Source organism: Chionomys nivalis, chromosome 1 (genome assembly GCF_950005125.1).
Source record: "Chionomys nivalis chromosome 1, mChiNiv1.1, whole genome shotgun sequence".
Taxonomy (NCBI): Eukaryota; Metazoa; Chordata; class Mammalia; order Rodentia; family Cricetidae; genus Chionomys; species Chionomys nivalis.
Genome location: NC_080086.1, coordinates 152,689,834 through 152,705,023, shown reverse-complemented (window position 1 = coordinate 152,705,023; position 15,190 = coordinate 152,689,834). Strand labels below are relative to the sequence as shown.

The following is a 15,190-nucleotide window of genomic DNA, read 5'->3' as shown; positions in this document are numbered from 1 at the left end:
CTTAATTCTGATCTCTTCCCACCCAGAGCAGTCACTTCAGACCCTACCACTGTGGTATCCATGAAGAAAAAAAATGACTGCTGTGGCTCTAATACCAAATAGTAAGGTAGGCTGCCACTGTTCACTGAACGCTCAGCTGTGAAATACTAGCAAACTCAGAATTTCTAAATGACATATTAAAGTTTTTGAGTTTTTAAATTTTGAAAAAAATTTCATTTTAATGTAAAAGAGTTTTTTAAATGTTTGAATTGGAATATTTTATTCTTTTCAATACCTGAATCTTGGACCACAGGATGCTGAATTACTTAGGTAGATTTTGTATTATTCCTGGGACTTTATGTGGTCCTAAATTGGACAACAAAATATTTAAGAAGAAAATTTTTCACTGATTATAAGTTCACAAGACAACAAGCACCACATAAGTGGCTGAGCAAACTCACCTGCACACACTTTCCATACTTTTTATGGTTAGTAAAGATGAGATGTGGTGACTATTTAAAGAGTAAAAGACCCAAGAAGTGAACAGCTAATGTCACAAATGAATAGCAAACAGTAAAATACAAGAAAACAACATTTTCAAAAGACCTTGGTTAATTCAACAAGCATGTTAAACTACAGTGTCTCACATAGGCAAGCACACCAGTATCAGAAGACACTGTCCATCTACTGAAAGACTGATTACTAAATTACATCATTATAGGACCACAGACAGCAGGCTCCATGATGCTGTTTCATGACTCTACTGACCACAAACTACATATACTTTCTGAAGAATAAGCCTCTACCTCCTGAGACATCAAAGCACAGTCATGACTGAACCAAATATTTGCAGGCTCTTTATCATTAACCACTTGTAAAGCAGACTGCTATACACATAAAAGACCAAAACTCATTAACTCTTGGCTGCAGTCCTCAAATGCAAGCACATGCTAAACGAAGACTCCAAATGTGAGAGTACTACTCCTACCAACAAGAGTTCTTTTTTTTTTTTTAAGAGTTCTTTTCATAGTTCCTGATCCTACACATCTCCAACGCAGCTCAGCAGCCTCATCTCCACTCTGCCTTCATGGGACCCCAGTGAAAGGAAACCCTTAGGCATTACACAATGCAGCAATAACATCTTTCCAGCATGAATGTCATTAGATGATTTTTTAAAAACACAAACATCTTCTGGTAATGTACCATTATGATGCATGGCTAATCTTATACCAGTACCTCTTCCTTTCCTGGTGTTTAATAAAAATAAACACTACTTACCAAAGCCATCATTCTGAAATAAAGACCAGCACCACCTTAGCTTGCTGATTACAGATAACAAATTATGTGTGACATTTTCTAAACTAACCTCAACCTCTTTATTCAGGTTTAGACAGTTCTTAGTAAGAAAGGGATGAATGAAAACAGGACATCAATCACTGTGGAATATTAGCACCTTAAAGATGTCTTTAGCAGGTCAATAATCTTTTCACCTTAGAAGGACTTTATCAGATCTTGTCTAAAGCCTGGATAAAAGCTCTGCATTAAGTACTTCTAACATTGACAGTGTGCCTCTACTACACAAAGCTGTTTTCTTCCTTAGGGTGCAATCCTCAAGGTCACAATTCTTTCCAGCCTTCCAGAATGACAAAGGAGCATTAATGCTGGCCAAACAAGCTGTCAACACAAACTTTGTCATAGCTCTGATAAAGAAACTGGCAGACAGTGATAATAAGGTTTAATTTCTCTCCTTCCCATGGGAGGTAAATAGATTTCAAATCAGTCTAGAAACCTATGTGCAGGAAGCCATGTTATCTTTGGCCATTCAAAAGAGAAAAGACTCACTGTAAATTCATCTAAAGGCTCATTGATTTCAATGTCCAGCACTTCATCATTGTAGAGCTGCTCCTCCTCTGGCTCATCCCCATATTCTATTTGGTCTTCTGTCAACTCAGGATCATGGCCTTCATATTGTCCTTCCTCTGGGTACTCTTGAGTATATAGTTCTTGTTCCTCGGGTTTATGGTAGGCTAGCTCATCTTCTCCTTGTTCATACTCAGATTCCTGCTCCCCGGATTGGTCGTTGGTATTGCCAGACAATTCAAATGATGTAACTATGCCAGAGGTGGTCTTCAGACTGATGGTAACACCCTGAGAACTAGAAGACAAAACACAGTGAAAGAAATATTGAAAAAAAAGACATAGAGAGGAAGCACAAAGCTGCATCATTACATAATTGAGTTGTGATGCTCAAACAACCACTGATTACAAGTAATGCCAATGGGTGAGCACACTCGTAACAATCCATGAAAATGCAGCTGCACTAGATTCCAAATGGCCCAGGACCACTGCCCCACAATGGAGACAGTATCTCCATTTGTCAGCTCTACTTTCTGACCAAAAAAATGAAGTCAGCCTGATGAAGAAGCTGGTCTAGTTGTCAAACATCCAAGACATGAGCCTAAACATTTTGAACCTTTGTCTACATTTTCCTTCTTCTTCTTTTTTTTTTTTTGGAGACAGGGTTTCCTTATGTAGCCCTGGATGCCCAGGAACTCTGACTCTGTAGACTAGGTTGGCCTCAAACTCAGCAATCTGTGCCTCTGCCATTTGAATGCTGGTAATTAAAGGTATCTACTTTTACAGAATGAAACAGATGAAACCTGGATGGTATGACTGTCAACAGAAAACATGAATACTACTCAATGATCAGAAAATCACAGGATTATTTTTAAGGCTTATTTAAATTTATATTTATTGTATGATTGCCTGCATTTAGTATTTGCACTGCATGTAGCCTGGTGTCCACAGATCAGAAGAGAGTATAGGATCCCCTGGAATTATAGGTGATTGTAGGTAGCCTGATTTAGGAGCTGGAAACAAATCCAGATTCCTCTGCAGGAGCAGTAAGTGTTCTTAACTGCTGAGTCGTTTCTCCAGCACCCACCATTAGAATGTTTAGAACAACTTAGTTTCCTTTTTAAAAGATGATGCAAATTGTAAGGTCTTCTCTAATAAAACCAAAACATAAAACTCAGTATCAAAGTACATCTCAACATTCAAATAAATGTGTACTAATCACAACTGTATTTAAAAAATAAATAAATGATACACCACCAGCTGTAGTGGCTCATGTCTATTACCCCAGCACTCAGGAGGTTGAGGAAGGAGGACTTGCATGAGTTACAGAACACTACCATATGATCCTTGTCTCAAAAACTAAACCAAACAAATCGGCAATTTCTTCATAAGACAGAAAAGGTCTGAAAGCCACAAAACCCACTAACTCCTAACGGGCAAACATTTCAAGGTAAGAGCACAAATGCAGGGGCTGGAGATATTGCTCAGCTGTTAAGAACACTGGCTTGTTCTTCCAGAGGACTCAGTCTCTATTCCCAGCACCCACATGGTGGCTCACAAGCATTGGTACTTCCATTTTCAGAGGATCTGATGCCCTCTTCTGACTTCAGAGGGCAGACAAGTAGTAAAAAGACATGTATTCAGGCAAAACACTACAGGGAAAAAAATTTTTTTAATTAAACAAAAATATTAAAAAAAAAAAAAAAAGGCAGCCTATACAGCAACACAGAGCATACCATAGACTTCAAGCTTCTGGCCAAACTCCAAAGATACATTTTAAGGCTAACTTCATTCAAAAGATCAAAATACAGTTCATGATATCAAAGAAGAGAATTGGCAAATGCATCTCACTGGTAAAATAATTTAAAACTATACTTTTAGCCACAAACTATGTGAGAAAACAAGTTTCAAATCTATGGCCTTTTTCATATGTTTTGCAACCATATTTATAACCCAAAAAGGTATATGTATTTTTCTCATGTTTCTTCCTAAAAATGGAAATTTTTATGAGTATTTCCAAGTATCTTTCCAGAATGGCATCAATAAAAACTGACTGAAAGGAAAATAAAGAGAGCAACATCAAACTGCAGTTGCCTGCATGAAGTGAGAGACCACTACACTCCATGCACATAAAGCACTGAGTCTTCACAAACTGCTCTAACATAAGTAACTTGAAGCCACTGACCTATTTATGGGAACAATCTATATGGTTTCCATATCAGAATACACCAATATCTCACTCAGAATGTAATGTATGTTAGAAGCCCAATACCACATTATTCAATTACTCATTATAGTTATAAAGTTTATAAATATGTCAATCAATTTACTTAAATATGGCCCAGTTTTCATGAGTTAATATTGAGTACCTGAAATTTTCTTCATCTTCATTATCACTCTGGAGAAGATCATCGTTCAGCTCTTCATCTGACAAATCCGACTGATTCTAATTAAAACAAGAAATCTAATTAATGTGTGTCACTTCCATAAAAAGACCTGTTACCAAGCACAAGTTTACCATGAGAGGGCTGTTTCTAACCTCTTGCTGCTTGACCTCTTGACACCCAGAAGGTTTGTATTGTCTGGCATTGTCATAGAGAATCCAAAGAGCCCATATACAGACTACTGGCTAATCCCTGAGCAATTTTTAAATGCCACAGGCAAGTAAGTATCAAGGAGTAAGTATAATGGTCAAATTTATTCTAATTCTAACATAAAAGAAAAAGATTAAGTAATACATACCTAGAAGGGTATCTGCTAAACAATTATCCCACCAAAATACCCAGAAGAATGGCCATAAAATGACTAACAATGACAGAAATAAAATTCTGAAGTTTTCAAATAATGCAAGAGATACAATTCCTATAAAAGCTGCTTTTAAGGACTGGAAATTAAACCAATTAAAAACCCTTTGGCTTCCCTATACAGATGACATGAAAATACAAGTAGCAGCTCAGCTCCTTCAATGTCATCACACCTAATTAATATGCAAAGACAGCAAAGTGATCTGCTAGAGTTCTAAATTCCAGCCTGAGCTAAATATGTCTCAATATTAGACTGGGGAGTGGGTCAACTTCCATCCTCTACTAAAAGCATTCCTAAGTCTAAATGGCGCATACCCTTCCAAAGGGTAGTCAAGTAAACTCTCTCTCTCTCTCTCTCTCTCTCTCTCTCTCTCTCTCTCTCTCTCTCTCTCGGAAAGGAGAAGAAACTGACTTAATTTTCTGCTCCTTAACTGAACAATCAGTCTGGCATCTGCATCTTGCAGAATAAGTTAAACTTGACTGTGTATTTTTTATTACAGTACTTTTGATAGTCAAAAATAATTCTAAGAAAATTTATTACTTCAAAAGGCCTCATCTACTTCTGAAGTCAAATAAGCTACCCAAAGCCATGCTTCCAACACAGCAGGGTGGATTTGTATGAGAAAACACAGTAACTCACAGACGCCAAAGAAATTTGCTGTTTGTTAGTGATACAACCAGCCATCCAAAAGGGCCACTTCTGAGAGTGAAGCAGATACTACACAGTAGTCATGCCTGCTATGGACAAACCTAAGTTTACTCTCCAACTCAGCAAATAAAACCCTAGGAAATGCTTAAAAATTAGTAATTCAGTGAACTTCAAGGAAGGCTGCTTCAATATGTGTGAAACATTCGTATGTCTGCCTGTGTGTATGCTGTATGTTTAAACTGCAGGAGTCATTTCTGGGTATATGCGAGTGTGTGCATGTATGTATGTATGTGTGTGTGTGTGCACGCGCGCACACACGTGCAAAGGAATACATGTATTTAAACTTCAAGGAAATTCTTTGTGTGCATGCATTTGTGTGTTTAAACTCCTAACTACCAGTTTCAAAATCATTCAAGTAGTAATTTATCAAACAAGCAAACAAATAGGTAAAAAAATGAAATGAAATATATGTTATGATAGGTCCCAGTAGTTGTCAAACCTCAGCTCTGAGGATTGAGCTTTTCTGTCCACTTCCCTGAAAAAGCTTTAATCCTCAAAGGGAAACACTAAAGCAGCAAGTCAGAGATGGCTTTCAGCAAATCCCACTGAACTGGAGCAAACTGTTTTTCAGGCAAGCAGAAAGGTTGAGAGAATTCTGCTCAAACTGTCAAGAAGAAAACAATACTTGCAGGTATAAAGAAGGACAAAGAATGGCAGTGAGTGCTTGTGAAATCCTTTGCCTCACCTTCCCAAGAAGATAGAAAAACGGTCCCTCCAAAACTCCCAAGAATGAGGACTTTCCACGGAGTATCAGGGGTTTAAAGATGGGGACAAAATGGTCCTCAAACATTCTCCAACACTGACACTTATGCCAGAGACTCCTTGGTGACCAAAATACCTGTCTGGATCTGGAGGTGACGCCAGAGTAAAACAGAAGAAAGAAGGATTTACAAACTAGCACCCTAGCTCCACCTCAGTCATCCTATCCTCTTCCTCAGTTTGCAGCCTTGCCTTTTCAACACAATTAAAACCCAGCCCTAGATACTCTCCACTGTCACGAGAGCCTACATGTCACTACAAAGATATACCTCTTTCCACCTGTTCCAGTGGAAAGCAGAGTGCAGGCACGCAGTGTCATCACAAACAAGAGCAATAAACTTGCAAAACAAATACATTGAGAAAGGTCCAATCTTTACTAGAAATCAAATAATTATGAATTAAACAACAAGCAATCATTAAGATCAGTCACACTGACAAAGATTCTTTCTTAAAAGCAGTATCAGACCTGTGCGAAAGAAAGGTGGTAGATGCCAAGACACACTGTCATTAGGAACAAAAGCTAATCAAACATTTCCAGGAAGCAATTTGGCAATATATAGTCTTGAAATGCCAAACCCTGAGACCAGAACTACCACAACAGAGTGCCAAAGAAGATCCTTAAGCACATTAAGATTTATACATTAAAACAACATATCTGAAGTACTCTTCAAATTAAGTCAAGAAAGAGTGAGCGAGTAACTTTGAAGCAAGACCACCTCTCACTAAAATCTGATGGCGCTGGGTAAAGCCCCACCAGAATCAACTATACTATTCTCTCTTCTTCCTTGAGTTTCCACTCAAGTTTAATGTGAGTACATATTCTGGAGTAGCCAGAGAAACCAGCAAAGAAAAAGGGATCAGATGAGGGGACAGTGCTAGAGAGGGGGATAGTAGACACAAGTGCTATGAAGGGGAAAATGGGAATGGGGGACAACTTTATCTACAAAGAGAGAAAAAGAGAACAATATTGAAAAGGGAGGAAAGAGGGAGAATGAAAAAGCCAGAGAGAAACACATTATTTTATGCTTACCTAAAAACACACATGTACTGTTGGGTATGTTGGAAACAGACAGGCTCTTTGAGTTAGAAGCCAGCCTGGTCTACATAGTAAGTTCCACAACAGTCAGGACCTATATAGAGAGACTCTGTCTCCAAAAAAAACCCATACAAACAAAAACAAAAACCATCCATATATAGCAAGTAAACATATACATACATACATAAATAATATGAATGAAATTACTCCACTAGGGGTAATAATGCTCCTCCAAGAGCCATGAAATCTAATATTGCCAGTCATGGGAAACCCGGGGATCCAAAGAGACTCCCCAAACAATATATGCTGCTGTTATCACCCTTGGTTGCCTCTCAAAACTTAATGGTAAGATCCCATTGCTGAAAACATTATATACTTCCAAGAGAAAACTTGAAGGAATCAAGCTAGGACTGACCTTGGAAGCCCCCTCCCTGAGGAATAGTTCTTCCAGTATCTAATAGGTGCTATATAAACTGCCAATGGAGAAAAGTAATTAAAAATTCTACCCAGTTAGCCTACAAATTACAATAATGACTAGCACAGCAAGATAAACCCAAGGGCACAAAAATGGCATTTATATCCCAAAAGCAACCAACAACCACTTAATTAGACTTAAGGCCTACTCAACAAGAGGAAACACACAGGTAAAAACTGTACACTTAGACAACTCATCTGCAGCTGGTGAGGTCATGGAACCTAGAGAAGGACCTACTACTGCCACTTTCCTAAACCAGTGTGCCTTAGCTAGGTTACTATTGCTGTGATCCACCACAGCCAAAAAGCAAGTTGGGGAAGAAAGGGTTTATTTGGTTTTATACTTTCACATGATAGTTCATCATTAAATACAATCAAGGGCCATGGAAGAGAGCTGCTTGCTGGTTTGCTCCCCATGGCTTGCTCAGCCTCCTTTCTTATAGAGCCCAGGACCACTAATCCAGGGATGGCACCAACCACCATGGGCTGGGCACTCTCCCATCAATCACTAACTAAGAAAATAAAATGTCTTACAACTGGAACTTATGGACATATTGGAGGTTCCATTTTTTCTGATAACTCTAGTTTGTATTAAGTTAACACAAAACCAGACAGCACACAGTATAAATCTCAACTTCATTCCAAAAACCTATTTTTATATTCACAAGCAAATGCAACTCTCACCTTAGAAAGAATGATTCTTTTAGCAGCTTAAAAAGACCATTACAGAAATCTACAACTGGTCAAAATGCAGAAAACTGGAATTGTTTTCTGAAAGACTGTGGAATGCCCTTCTCCAATTGATACATCTACAACACAATGACTAGACAGACTGAAGGCTCAAGGAACAACTGGGAAGAGAAGGGTAAAAAGACTATAAGAGCCAGAGGACCAGGAAATTAGCAATCAGACAGCACCTTCCTTATATGTCAGGAAGCTACACCTATAAATTCTTAACAATATGGTCATCTAAATAAAACCCGCACAATGATAACCAGCTGGCATCCCAACATGGATGAGGGATATTTCTAGGATAAGGCCCCATCCTAGAAAAACAAATAAGGGCAATGGCTGCTGAAGAGAGAAAATCACAAGACAAGCTCTCCTGATAGGTTATTTAATCCCAAGTGGTCAGCCTTAAACATATTACATATAAGCTATATAAACTCAGCAGGTCATATATATGTGTGTTTGTATTTATCAATAATACTTAAAAGAAAGGGTCTCATTGAGGGAAATACCAGAGAAGCTGGAAAGGGGGGAGTAGGAATACTGTATATATAGTTAGTACTCATGTATTTAAAAAAATTTTTAAAGAACATTTGTTGGTGTTTCTAAAGCTGCTATGATTTAGACACAGCTTAACTATTTCCCAGAATTCATGTATTGAAATGGAGAAGACTGCTATCAAAACCAGGGGACACATAAGCTAATGATCAATAGAAGCAGAACACAGTGGGGAAATCTGACTGAGGAAGAACCCTAAGTCACATTCAATTACTAGAGAAACTGCTGATGGGGCCTAAGAGTTAACAGTTAGAGAGACAGCAGGACAGGGATAGATTCCCCAGTCCAAGTCTACTATACTGTCTGAAATAGTCTAAACTGCAAGTGTAGTAATTTTCAGTATAGTTCTTGAGAACGTGAGTCCTAACAATTTTAAGACTTGAAAATGAAGTATAAAGAATTATGTTGAGGACCTGGGGAGAAGGCTCAAAGTGCTCTCCACACAAGCATAAAGACCCGAGTTTAGTTCCCAGCACTATGTGAAAGTCAGGTGTAGAAGCAGCATGAACCTATAATTCCACCACTAGAGAGGTCAAGACAGATGACCCCTTGGGCTCCCTAACTAGCCAGTCAGTCTAGCTAAAATGGTAATCTCCAGGTTCAGTGAGAAAACCTGCCTCAAGAAATAAGGTGGCAAGCAACTGAACAAGACATGCGGCAGCAATCTTTGGCCTCCACATGCATACATGTACATAAGTACATACAAGTGTATGTATAACCTCTTTCTCACATAAACATTGTACACATTCATAAATACCATTTTCAAATAATTATGTGAATATTAAGTGAAAACAGAAAATGTTCTGAAACTATTTAGTGAACCAAAAACTGTTAATTTACTTTAGGAAATCTTGGGAGGAGCTTCAGCAATTGCCAATCAAGTGCAAGGGTTGTAGTTCGGAACCCCAGAACACAAGCAAAAACTGGGTGTGCACAATGGTCCACCTATAACCCAACAGCTTGGCAGATGGGGAAAGCTGACTAGTTAGACTAGCTGAATCAGCTAGTTTAAGACTCAGCAAGAGACCTAGCTTCATTAAAAAGAAGAGTAACTAAGAGATGGAGTGTCAACTTCTGACCCCCACAGATACACGTATATACAAGTATTCCCAACCATGTAAGCCCCCCCACACACACACACAAAAATAAATCTCTCACTTTCAGCCCTTGTTTCCCATCTCTACTTTTCACATGATATATGAAACAGATTAGAAGTATATGTTAGGCAGATACACACATATTAAAGATAATGCTTCAAAGTATTTAGTCAAAAAGGTCTAGAAAAGTTTCCATGAGAACTTCTAGCAGTATTTACATGCAGATCTGTTATATAGTTTGACAAATTTACCTTTAAGCTATTAGTGAATACTCCCAAGAAGTACAGTCTAGAACCACAATCACACCTATAACTGATACATTCCTTTAGGCACATCTTTTATGCTACTGTTATCTAATTCTGATACCTGCTAGAGTGCACTGGACACAGTAGGAACTAAAATGCTTGCTCCCCATGGTAATATCCACAGAATCTACTAATGAGCAGCCATTCTGCTGAGCTGGAGGAGTAACTCCAGGACAGAATGCATGCTGAGCATCTGTGAGGTGCTAAGGCAATTTTGATAGAGCAACAAAACAATCACTCCATTTACAAACTTCTGGTCCATGCTCAGGTTTCTAGAAATTCATCCCATGTACAAGTGATGGTGTTTACAATAAATAATTCTTTTAAGCCACCTTAATTCTTACCTTTTTGCCCGAGAGTAAGTCTTCTCCAAGCAAGTCATCTTCTAGTTCACTGGGGAAAGAGAAATGCAAAGTGTCACTCCTAACAGCCTAGAAAAGGAGAAGCCACTCAGAAATCCAGTAACTGTTCCAGGGTATGGGAACTTCCAGGTTGCTACACTACACTTCCTTTTCTCTACAGGATGAATAAAGACATTCTTCAAGGACACAGGGACAAGTCTTTGTCACCTAAGGCCAGGTTCAACACAGAAGGTGGCTTATTAGACTTCAGCTGAAGCTTAGCAGCATAGTAGAGTACTTTAATCCCTCTGTACCTACTTAATAATTTGCAAAATATGAAATACATAGAAAGGAACACCTAATCTTTCTCCTAATCTTTAAAAACTTATGATGTAAAGGAAAAAGTGTTCAATATCATTAATCAGGAAAAAAACACACACAAGAAATCATCCGATACTCATCAAACTAGCAGAAAAGCAATTTAAAACAATGAGTTGAATCAGTAGCTCAGCAGTTCATAGCACTTCCTGATTTTGCAGTTATGTCAGACAGCTCACAATCACTCTCACCTCCAGCTCTAGGAGATCAAGCACTCCCTTTTGGCCTCCAATGGCACTACACTCACATGGCACACACACATAATAAAAATTTTAGAAGTCTTTTAAAGAAATAAATTTTAAATTTTGTTATAAAATTATATGCAGTATCTAAGGAGTGTGATATGGAAATCACAGTGGTCACCTGCCAGGTTTCCCAGCATGCTCTTGTGCTGAAGTGACCAGGCCCAGGTTTTCCTCAGGCCTCAGAGGATGCCTTTACCATATCAAGACGCTTAAAATACCTTCTATTGCATTTTTAAAATATTTTTTATTATTCAGGGTTTATATAGGGTCATTTTCATTCAGGTATAAATGTATTCCCTCTTCTCCCCATTTCCATTTGCACTCTTTGTTCCCAAAGCAGCTCTGTTTCTACATTCTAAGCACCAGTACATATTGTGATAGTATGTACTATAACATCTAGGCTCCCAAAGCAGTGAAAAAATGTCAAAACAATATTTTTGAGATTAACACCAGCACTAATTTACTAGTTTAGCGTATTGAAAACAACACTGGGAGCTCTAAGGATTCAGAGATGGAGTTGTAAGAGAAAAGGCCTTTCAGAACTAGAAACACCACGGCAAACCATTCAGTTCACATGCTAGGCTCTGAGTTACTGTAAGCTACCCTGTAGTTAGTCTCATACCCTCACTTCACAAATAGAAATATGGACAAGACCTTAAATAACCTGCCAAAGGTCACATAAAAGAGAGAGAGGCAAGGCAAGGAGTTAAAAATCCACCTTTCTGGCTGGATGGGGTGGCACACACCTTTAATCCCAGCACTGCGAAGCAGAGGCAGGTGGATCTCTAAACTCAAGGCCAGCCTGATCTGCAAAGAGAGTTCCAGGACATCCAGGACTACACAAAGAAACACTGTCTTGAAAACAAACTAACAAACAAACAAACAAAATCCACCTTTCTGACTTCTTCACAGGTCCTTCCAACATTTTAAAGCCAGTAACATCTAGGATTTGATTATTTCCTGTATTACATTCCTCCTGTGAAGGCAGGAAGAAAGGCTGCCGGCCAATGCCCTAAATGAGAACCTGATTCTACATGACCAAAATACGCAAGTATCTCTTTGAAAATGAATATTCCTCCATGCCATAGCTTGTAATGGAAAATGGAAGGTGATACCATGTTCCCAGGTCACACTAACTGGGACAGTAATAAGAGGTGTTCAAAATTACATCAAAAAAAAAAAAACTACAAAGAATATGCAACTTTTGCTAACACGCAAAAGAATTTGAAAATTAGAAACCAATTTGTTTTATTGTTTTTATTGAGGTACATATTTTTCTCTGCTCCCCTCGCTTCCTCTCCCCTCCTCTTCTACCCTCTCCCAATTTACTCAGGAGATCTTGCCTTCTACGTCTCATGTACATTAGATCCATGTACGTCTCTCTTCGGGTCCTCTGGGATTGTAAATTGTAGGCTGGTTTTTCTTTATGTCTAAAAGCCACTTTTATGACTGAGTACATATGATAATTGTCTTTCTGGAGCTGGGGTACCTCATTCAATATGATATTTTCTAGATCCATCTACTTGCCTGCAAATTTCAAGGTGTCATTATTTTTTTTCTGTTGTATAGTACTCCACTGTATAAATGTATCACATTTTCCTTATCCATTCTTCAGTCGAGGGACATTTAAGTTGTTTCCAGGTTCTGGTTATGATAAACAATGCTGTTATGAGCATAGTTGAGCATATGTTCTTGTGGTACGATTGAGCATCCTTTGGGTATATACCAATAGTGGTATTTCTGGGTCTTGAGGAAGGTTGTTTCCTAATTTTCTGAGAAACCACCATACTGATATCCAAAGGAATATCATTTCATTCCCATCAGCAATAGAGGAGTGCTCCCTTTACCTCGCATCCTCTCCAGCCTAAGTTGTTATCAGTGTTTTTGATCTTGGCCATTCTTAGGTGTTAAGATGGAATCTCAGCGTTGAAGAAACCAAATCTTAATGACTGTATATTTATTTAGTTGTCAGTCACCTGGCTACATATGACAGTATGGCCATTGCTTGAAAGCCCAGTCTCCTGCCCTCTTGGACTTAAGACTATATCCTCCAGGAATGGTTCACAAAAGCTCTCCCCACCTCCGGCTTCTAAATTCATTCAAACTAATGGAAAGGACCTAGGGAAATGTCATCAATCGTAAGACAGAAATCAGCTCTCCTCCAACACCACCAATCCAAGGGAGTATAAGGAAAGCCCCCAACACCAGTACAGCTTTCCTGGCTGCTCAGGCGTACCTTTCCCTGGGGCCTGGGTAGGAGCTACTTATGCTCTGGGTGTCCTCCTCATTCTCTAAGCCTGCTCCCCAAATAAACATTCATTAAATTTTCAGTTAAGACCTTCTCAGTGTGCTCCTGTCTTGCTTGAACTTAGATGCTGAGCCAGCATCACAGTATCCTCTTACACATCTCCACTAATACTTGAGAGCAGGTTTTCATAATAATCACTCTTCCAAACTTCTTCTGCATTATGCAAGCAAGCAGAAGGTGTTTTATGCTTGCTTAAACAGTTATCAAAAACATGTATAACACTGAACCTTGAATATTCAACCATCTTACTGCAGACTATGTGGGAACAGAAACTGGTTCACAGAGACAACTGCTGTGGGAGCTCCTTCCGCTCCTTCAGCCAATAACCGCTGAGATACCAGCCCACTGGGGCATGGTCTCTCTCTTTAAAAAAAAAAAAAAAGCAGTGGCAGCCCTCTTTTCTCTCTCTCTCTTGCTTCCGGCTACACTTCAGGCTACTAGACTCCTTTCCTGATTGCGAAGAGGGCTGTTGTCTGGGACGGTGATCTGTAAGTTTTTTCCCTTTAAATAAATAACCATTCTATTAATCATAATTCCAAATTGGTGTGGGATTTTTGTGACTTTCGCCTTCAGACAACTGCTACCCATACTGACAAGAGTAATAAAACCAGGCCGCCTCACACCACGACAAACCAGCACAACAGAAAGGAAGGAAGCTGCCAAAAACTACAAATCCTAACATCAGACAAACTCAGGAGCCAACCAGGATAAATTCTGAGTGAGGGAATATTAGGACAATGTGACCACTACTAAGAGAATAACTACGGCAGATAAAACAACTGACGTAAGAGTCTATGACTTAAAAGTATTCTAAAACAATGCTCAGGGGTGGAAGATGTTACAGGTAATTACTTTGGAAATGGGCAAATAAAAATCTCCTGTCTAATCTGTGCCTTGGAAGAACTTCCTAGTTAATAGACATATTACAGGAAAAAAAAACCACTGTGACTACTTTAAATTCTCCAGAAGTGGGGGTACATAACAGACACAAGAGACATCCACACACCTTTACTCTCTATACTAAGACTTCAATGTGAACAAATATTCATTTACATAAAACACAAGGGGTTAGGCTATCTAAAAATAAGTCGTCAAGCAGAAATCCTAAAAAATATATCATTTTGTCTCTCACAAAGAACTAAAGGCTTCAGTTTTGATAAATGGTCTCCAAAGGCCATGACTCAGTTAAAGACATGGTCTCCAGGGTGGTGCTGAGGAGATTCAGAGGAGACAGTGCCTTGTGTGAGGTCCCTGGAAGGTTCACAGAGGATGGTGGGATATGGGTATGATCCTGGCTCATAATATGAATAGTTTTTCTTGGCATGTGCCGCTTCCTTATCAGAGGCCCAAAGCTAATGGGCCTGAACTGGAGCCTCCAAAACTATGAGCCAAAACACAAAATTTACTATGTTAACTGTCCAAGCACTTCACTGTAGTAACAGAAAACACAAACGGGAAAAACCTACACTTTAAAATACAGACCTTTATCTGGATATAAATTCAAACCATAGAAAAGTAGTCATGTACCTGCACTGTATTAAAATACACTGACACAGGCACAAATGTAAACATAAAAGGTAATGGGAAATATGAACATTAGCTAGGCATGTA

At 38.8% G+C, this 15,190-nt stretch overlaps 1 protein-coding gene across 4 annotated transcripts in view; it reads right to left on the bottom strand.

The window, feature by feature from the left end:
- Positions 1-15,190, bottom strand: part of Rbm33 (RNA binding motif protein 33) — a 106,302-nt gene that overhangs the window by 76,823 nt on the left and 14,289 nt on the right. For all 4 annotated transcript variants that reach the window (XM_057765245.1, XM_057765252.1, XM_057765229.1 and 1 more), the window contains exons 3-5: positions 10,652-10,700; positions 4,206-4,282; positions 1,822-2,134 (exon numbers count right to left, since the gene is read on the bottom strand). In XM_057765245.1, the coding sequence (XP_057621228.1) occupies positions 1,822-2,134; positions 4,206-4,282; positions 10,652-10,700 (439 nt within the window). The remainder of the gene's footprint in view (positions 1-1,821; positions 2,135-4,205; positions 4,283-10,651; positions 10,701-15,190) is intronic.